Here is an 8,599-nt window from a genome sequence, read left to right as displayed (position 1 = left end):
CCCCCCCCTTTCGCCCCCCAGACCATATATGGCCTTAATCGCTGTTCACTCTTCCCATTGGTCCCGAATCCCACCCCTCGTGCCTACTTCATATATAAACCAGCACTTTTCACTTCCCAGTCATTGCAGCTACAGCTATCTCTATTCGCACGCAACTCAATTACCCTGAAGATGGAGGCGATATGTTCCTCCGAAACGTCGGTTAAAACCAAGAATACACGGCGCCAGATCCCAGAAGACGACTTTCTTCAAGTGAGGTGCTGTTAAAATACAATATTACAGGGTAATTGACGCCAGATAGTTGTAAACTTAACAGAAGTTTGAAATGAAAGTTACGGTCAAACACGAGAAATCGTTGTTTTTTCATGTCAAGGGTAATAATATTTCGTAATAGTAAACAAGAGAAGTGAAACGCGGAACACAGTGCGGGTGTGCAGTTTCTGTTACACAACTAAATTCAGTTCTTGTGTGGAATCCTTGTGAGGAAGAGTATGAGCCAAGAGGAACGGCCATTTGCGTAAGGAGATGCGATCCAATTGGCCTTGCAGCAAGAAGATGAGATCATCCAGGTATCGGATATCTCGCAGATCCTCTCCGAGCTGTCTTGCTTCTTGAATCATCAGAGATGCAGCGCTTTCCATTGACTGCAACACAGGTAGGGCATCTGTAAATTCAGATTTGACACAGAGCAAGTACGACAAATATGAATTATTTATCATGGAATACCAGAATTTCTTCACTTGTGTAATCTATAGGCGATATGGCCGCGCCATAGCTCAAGCGGTTAGTCGCTGGCTTCCCACCGCGGCGGTCCGGGTTCGATCCCGGGATCTGGTCAAGTGGGATTTGTGGTGGACAAAGTGGCGCTGGGGCAGGTTTTCTCCGAGTACTTCGGTTTCCCCTGCCAATCTTCATTCCACCAATTGCTCCACAATCACCCTCATCTGTCATCTGGGGCTGGTACAATAGGCCAGAAGTGGCCGCAGTGCAAGGGACTTAGTTCCACCTCAATAGCAATAAAAAATCTATAGACGAACGGCTGAATTGATCTCTTATTTCCAGGGTCAGCACAACTATGATACTTTATCAGTAACTTATATAAATTATTTCTTTAAACAGCGGAAATCTGTAATTATTTTTTGAATGCGTAATTTTTAATAACCTTTCTTTCTAAGGAGTAAAACTGAATTTAGTTCATTCGACTTGCACAGACAAATAATTCTAGTTAAATTTTAAGTTCCACGTTGCTGGGTTATCTGTTTTCTGAACAATGTATTTACACAGGTTAGTGTAAATTAAATAATCACAGCTTCAGAGCTCCGAGACCCAAAATAAACATGTGTCTACTCGTTTTTTGGGCATGATAGAAGGGTATGTGAGAAAGCAACCAGTCCAGCACGGAGACTATTATGAATAATGTAACATCATTTCGAGTGCTACAGAACTGGCCCCACATTTGGAGTGGTATTAGTCGAGAATATCGATTTTCAAGAATGTAGAATTTCTTCTTATTTGATAAAAATATGCCTCTTGTTGTAAAGGCAAATAAAGGCAAATCCTTTCCTCTTCCTAAGTACTGTATCATACAGACGTTTGAGAGAGTGGAGGCAAAGCTCTACGCATTTTAACCTCTACAGTAGATGGAGGTAAGTGGTCACATTTACGCTTGGGCCACTTTACCTCCGGGAAAAGGGCACTTGGTACCAATTGGATAATAGAGGAGCGTTCCAGAGCCGGCCTGGGAACGGTGGCTGGAAGAAAAATACCACGGTCTTGCCATATTTAGGCAGTTAGAAGCCGGTTGTACATGCAGGCAGCACGAGTTCGATACCAGGCTAGGTCATGTGGGAATTTGTTATGGATAGAGTGGCACTGGGGCGAGTTTTCTCTGAGTACATAATCCGAGACTGGTACAATAGGTCTAATAGTGGCCGACGTAACAAATAAAGTCAGTCTCACCACACCATACGAATAAAAGGGAACAGAAGAATTCCAGCTTCTGCTTGAGACCGCGACTAGTTCCTCCTCCACATAGTTACCTGAAGGTAAGCGGCCTCCGTAGTCTAGGGGTAACGTTCCCACCTCATGACTCAAGGTACGCGGGTTCAAACCCGGCGGAGGTCGTGGAATTTTTAGGGGCGGAAAAATTCTCTAGGACTCTAGGAGACCTGTGAGCAAAATTAGGCAAGTTTCCCGCCCAAGTAGTTTCCAGTATCTCTGGTAGATGAGGGAAGTATCGAGGTACCGAGGGCCGACCTCGTTGGCTGAACGGGGCTGATAGCACGCACCTGTACTGGTAGGATATAGCGACTGGTAGAATATCAAAGGGGGGCGTACAATAGACTATTAGTTGCGGGGCATGGGGAAACCCACCCCCTCCAATAATAATAATAATAATAATACATGAAGGTAGGCGTAGGAGCTATATCCGAAACATCGTATAGGCCTATATCAAACATACATTACTCAATGAACATTGTCCGACGTAACACTGGTAACAGACTAATTGCCTTTGCAAATTATTCTGTTGTTTGGGAACGAAAGAAGTGCTTAGATATGACATTCATCTCTAGATAATATAATTTCATGAAATTCTGAATATGATGACTCTTGCAATTTATTAGTTCACCGTTATTATTAACTTACACGTAGGCTCCTAGTCATTCAAAATGTGGCAACAGCGGTACTCCATCTAACTTCTGAATTCAGTAATGTAAATGCTTGATGCTTTCAGCGCTTCAGCATTCAGTCGATTCAGTCACTGTCAGCAGACAATGCACGTGGGCAGGGAGTGTAGCATCATAGACAGAATTCAGAATTTTACACAGAATTTATATTTAAACAAGACCGCCTCTGTGGTCTAGTGGTCAGAGTTCCTGGCTACAGAACCAGAGGTCCCGAGTTAGATTCCAGTGCTACCAGATTTTCTGAGAAATAGTGGGTCTGGAACGGGGTCCACTCAGCCTCGTGAGGATAACTGAGGAGCTACTTGAATGGAAAAGTGGCGTTCCCGGTCTAGAAAACCGAAATTAACGGCCGTGGGATCCATTGCGCTGAGCACGTGACACCCTCTATCCGCAAAAGTTGGCACTAACTTCGCCGACAAGCGGCTGTCGCTCGGTCGATATAGTTCACTTGCGGACCAAAGCCACCGTTTTTTTTGTTTGTTTATTTATTTATATTTAACCGAGTTATTTTGTCAATACCTTTCAATTTTAAAGCACGAATGTTAGTAACTGAATTAACCACATCACGATATGACACAATTTAATGGAGACAGCGAGAAATCTGCCTACTAACTTTATAAACTTATCGACCATCTTTCGGAGTTACAATACAGCAACAAACATGATGAAGCGTTAAGATGGTTTTATTAATTTTAAATGAAGACTTTAACTGAATCATGTTCAAATGGAAAGGTGAGACGCATAGAATTAAGAAGCATCATGTAGCACATATGTTTACATGCAAAGACACTTGATAATCATTGTACATAAGTTGAAGTTGGCGGCTTGATGAATATTGAATGACAGGTGGTATGGCAACATTGATATTAGTGGTTCGCATTATAAAGGCTGCTTAGTGTTCGTAAATTTGGCCTTAAAAATGAAGCAAGGACATCACTGTGTAATGATATTCCTCATAAAAATTAGGTCGTTCAGTAATTCTAACGAATGCTATCCTTTTGTGTTGCGTGAAAGTTTAGTTGTTTTGGGGAAGACAGTAACAAATGAAACTTACGTTCACGAAGAAGTTAAGAGCAGATTAAAGTCGTGGAACACCTCTTACAGCTCATTTCTGAATCTTATGTCTTTCAGTCTTCTGTCTCACGTTGTTAAATCAAAATAGGCCTACACAAAACTACAAATATTTTGTTGATTTTATTGGATTGAAACTTAGTTTTTCCTCATGAGGATCGACTTAGTGTGCATGGGAACTGGGTATGCTATATCGAGTTTTAAAATTATGAAATTCTTCGTTGTCACGCCGTATAGTTTGGTAAACAGGTTTCTAACTTTTCGAAGGTACCTGCTGCCTCTTTCCAAAGATCAGCTCTTCCCTGTGGCAAATATTTCCATTGGCAGAACCTGACCATGCGTTAGGTTAGCGACTTCTTCACGGCCTTCAGGAAACTTAGAAATCATAGATATTTTCACGCGACAGGGTCTCTTCCTCATACTGTTTATTTGACCGACGACGAATTTTTGATGGTTTCACGTTCTTTTTCGTTAGAAATTTGACGATACGGCACTGTTCTACAGCAGGAGTGACAGGATATGAGGCCATCTTGTGCTAACTCTAGTACCCAGAAGCAGGGCGCATGGCCGTCTGCTAGGCAGTGGGGTATATTGTTGCTACCAGCTATTCGTAAAATTTTTACATCTATGGAGCCAATGTCTTCAAAAATGATAAAGTCCCGATTAACCTTGAACCATCCTAATATGTAAGGAGTTCTTAATAAATATTGGTTTCCAAAGACGTTTTAGCTGACATTTTAAAATTAATAACACCGTACTACTGGCTGGGAAGAACCTGGTGTACACATATCTTTACAAGTATTTCTTTTAGACACTACCATTTCTCCTACCGAAGAGAAATGCATTATTCCGCTTCAGCTGTACCACTTAGGCCTACCTGAAAATCTCGCTGCAGTATGCTGATGTCTGTGTGCAACCGTCCGGCCTCTGCTTGTAGAACTCTGAGCTTCGAGTCCAGTTCAGTGACGGTCCGCAGGAAGCCACCTCTCGGTCCCTCCAGCTCTCGATCCGTGTCATGTTCGATTAACAATTCTGATTCTACGAAAGTAGATAGTCCCTTATCTACCTTAGAACCCGAATCGTCTTGCAGCTTTGTTCCGAAACCTGGTAGATATTTCATGCTCCTGCTCGGAGCTGCAGTCTTTTTAAACTGTCTTCCAGTTGTTACTTTGGCTGGACTCCGAAATTGTGGTTCAGAGTCAAGATTAAGGATTATCTCTAGTTGTCTACGATGTGGTGAATGTGGATTGATAAGTGCTGCCAACTCTTGTCTGGAGGACGATGAATCCTCAACCGTTTTCTTGCTCATGATTGATTTTGATCTTAAATTTCGAAGGCCTGGTATTGTCATTCTAAGCGGGGGTGCTGGATCCATGGGTTCTATTTGATTTGGAATTATTTCGTCCCTTCTATCATATTTATTGTTAGTTATGCTGTGTTCAAAATCGAATATTCTTTGATTTAATTCTGTCTTATGCAGCCGGCTACCTGATGCTGATGATTCGTCACTTGTCATTTGTGGTCCTTGACGGCACAAGCCACTAGTAGGCACATTTGGCTCTGGAATTCGTGGTGGCTTTACTGCATTAGGAAGAAGGTCTGGCAACCGCCACCCAAAATATTCGTAATTCGTAATTTGTATCTCTCCAATCGGCGCAAATTCCTCTACGTAGGAATTCATTCTCCTATCATATAGAGTCTCGTGCTTCCACTGAAATTTAGACAAACGTGCGAGGAGTTATGAAGTGCAATAGTAAATTTAGTTGATCAGTTTTAAACCTTAAAATTCCGTAGCTGTGTTCATGTAAGACATGTAACGGCAATAGATTGATCACACATACGTGCTAATGTGACTCAAAGCAAACTTATTTTTACTCTTTTTTTTTACCCACATCTTCTTCGTTCCCCAGAAAGTCTGTAATTTTAGTTAAATAATAATCACTTTTACTCACAGAAATTTGACTTATTTTCTTTCGGTCAATTCGATAATTCAGAGACATTTAATGTACGCGATGTGTTTTCAGTGTTCCAGTTGCCACAGCACTACACAAGTACGTATTGATGCAGTTTCTCTGGTGTAGTACTGAAACAATGCACAAATCATATTTTTAGCGTTCATGTTTGTCAAACTTAGAATTGTTCATTAATTTTACTGGTCCTTGGAATATACTGAAGTTTCAATTGTATTACATCTCTAATAGTTATTCCATCCCCACAGGTGGCATACAGAAACATCTGTCACTGAAATTACAGGAACAACTATAGACTCAAATGAAACGAAATAAAAATTAAGACATTCATTTGTACGTGTCGTAGCGTGCAAAACTGGTGATTACATCAGTCATGCTCTGGTCTGCATGAGGCTCTATAACACGCCCTTTTTCAAGCAGTAACCATTTCATAGTTTCCACTAATATCATCATGATCATTCGTATTTCCAGCTTTACACTTGCTTCCCGCCCAGATTTCCCTCAATCCGCGGAAGGAAGTCGACTCGAAGCATTAACATATCATTACAGATATCATTTTGTGTAAGAGTTGAGGTGTTCACGGCCGCGACTGTGAAGATGTGGCGCCGTGTAGATCTTGTGTGAACCGACGTTTCGGAGGAATGTATCGCCTCCATATTCAGGGTAGAAAAATCTGTGAGCGAGGAACCAGCATGAGCACGTGGCTGCATTCCAGACCACACAGATATTGAGGTTGATTGGTGAGCTTCAGGCTCCGACCTCTTTACCTACAATTGCCTCTAGTCTGCAGCCACCTGCTCATGCTGGTTCCTCGCTTCCCGATTTTCTACCCTGAAGATGGAGGCGACACGTTCCTCCGGAACGTTGGTTCACATAAGATCTACACGGGGTCACACCCAATAAGATGGCATTTTTCAACAGTAATAGTGTTTCAAAAGGTTTAGTTTAATTTTTATTATAGTTTTACTTGTATATTATTAGCATATTCTTTATTTAATTAACCAAATTTCTTTCCTTATAAAAACAAAGTCTTGTGAGATTGTCATGCTGTATTAGTGTGCGTGTGTGTCCTTCAATTTAAACTTTTGAACAATTTTACCGATTTCTCTACACTTGGAAGGAAAAATCTTCCATTCAAGCCTGTTTGAACTCCATATTTTTTATTTCTTCCAATCAGTAATTGCACATGCCGGGCATGAGACCTTGTAAGGTGCGCGCGACAGTAGCCTCACTTTCTGAACTGTCCTTAAGTGACGTATGGTAATAAATTCTTGGAAAAATATGCTAATTTTATTATGGCACTTTTGTAGACTGTAAAATATTGTTATTTGCGGTAAAATTTAATTTAGTTTTCGGTTTGGCGATGACTAAGGAAGCTAGTCACGTGAAATTTGGTGCGGAGGTAGATAGCAAACATACCTACTTATGAAGAAAGCAGTCTTCTGGAATTTGGCACCGTGTATATATGGTGTTAACCGACGTTTCGGAGGAACGTATCGCCTCCATCTTCAGGGTAGAAGAAATATAAGAAATCTGCAAGCGAAGAGTCCGTGAGAACCGGTAAAAGCAGACTGGTCCTCCGAAACGTCGGTTAACACCACATATACACGGTGCCAAATCCCAGAAGACTGCTTTCTTCATAGTCACCGCCGTGAAAGCCTCAAATCTTACATACCTACTTATGTTGTATGAAAAATGTTTGCAAGTCAGCAATTACAAAAGTAGATTAGTACTCGCGACCATATTATTGTCTCAGATTTGAGACTTCCTTTTTCGTCGCCCGATTGATCACTCGTCCCTGAACCGAACGAATTCTGTCACTTATATAGCTGAGGAACGGACACGCATCACAGGGAACACATATCACGTAACCACCACCAACCGCTGCGTGACGTCACCGCGGACATGGAATACACAGCCTCCTCTACTGTTGCGTGCTGGACCGTGTTTACAAAGCTGTTGCTTGACAACGCGTTGATCAAATCCGTTACAATATGGATTCTATTACTGCAAATAGAGCTCCGAGGATTCTTCGTAATTCTCTATTCTTCCATAAAATTCTTGTTATATGATTAGGGAAGGAAAGCATTGCGTGAGCCAGAGAGCGCTATGGAGGTATTTTCTGAACCTCACGTTATGCTACCATGCTTAGTTTGAATATGGCTAGTATTAAGATAAGTGAATTTGTTTAGTTCTGCCATATGCAGTAGGATTTTATTAGAAACCCAGTTTTAAATTGGCCTATATCCTCTCCAACTCAATTGAAAACAAAAGTAACTTACTGAAAAAAGGAATTGTTAATATAGTTTATCTTTTCAGAAAATACACTAAACTTAACGGTGACTAATAATTTCAGATTACCACAATTCTCGCTGTTGATACAGAACAAATGACCGTGACGCAATATAATCCTATACTTGATAAAACTTTGTCCAACAAATACTTGAAAAGTGTAAAATGAAATTTCACCTTTTCACGGCGGCGGAGATCCATATTGTAATGATCTGGGTTATGACACTCTTTGGTCTGTCGGTAGAGGGCTACTAACATTGCCATGTAGAGGACAGCAGATTCGTACGAAACTTTTGTAACATTCTACCAGACTACAAGGTGTCATGACCCAGAAGACCACAGAAGAAATATAGAATGAAAACCACAGCCGGCCTGATGAATTTTATACAAAAATTTTATGCCACTAAATTACTGATAACTTTCCTTGAACAATATTTTATCAGAATATCAGTGCTACTATAAATTAAGAACTGCATTTTGAGAAGCTATGAAGATATCTGCACTTACTGCTGCTTGTCATTCTCGAATGTTGAAGCTATTTCATCCACATGCTTACTGACGAATGTACCTGGTATTAAG

At 41.0% G+C, this 8,599-nt stretch overlaps 1 protein-coding gene across 1 annotated transcript; it reads right to left on the bottom strand.

The window, feature by feature from the left end:
• Nucleotides 1–253: 253 nt before the first annotated feature.
• Nucleotides 254–8,599, bottom strand: LOC117282721. The gene is made up of 4 exons (XM_033753473.1): nucleotides 8,528–8,599; nucleotides 5,711–5,841; nucleotides 4,636–5,469; nucleotides 254–644 (listed from the first exon to the last, which is right to left on the bottom strand). The coding sequence occupies exons 2-4, from the start codon at nucleotides 5,756–5,758 to the stop codon at nucleotides 444–446; spliced, it is 1,083 nt and encodes a 360-aa protein (XP_033609364.1). The 5' UTR covers nucleotides 5,759–5,841; nucleotides 8,528–8,599; the 3' UTR covers nucleotides 254–443.

This window comes from Cryptotermes secundus, unplaced genomic scaffold, assembly GCF_002891405.2.
Source record: "Cryptotermes secundus unplaced genomic scaffold, Csec_1.0 scaffold486, whole genome shotgun sequence".
Classification (NCBI taxonomy): Eukaryota; Metazoa; Arthropoda; class Insecta; order Blattodea; family Kalotermitidae; genus Cryptotermes; species Cryptotermes secundus.
The sequence above is the reverse complement of the archived record's forward strand: the minus strand, read 5'-3'. Positions and strand labels throughout refer to the sequence as shown.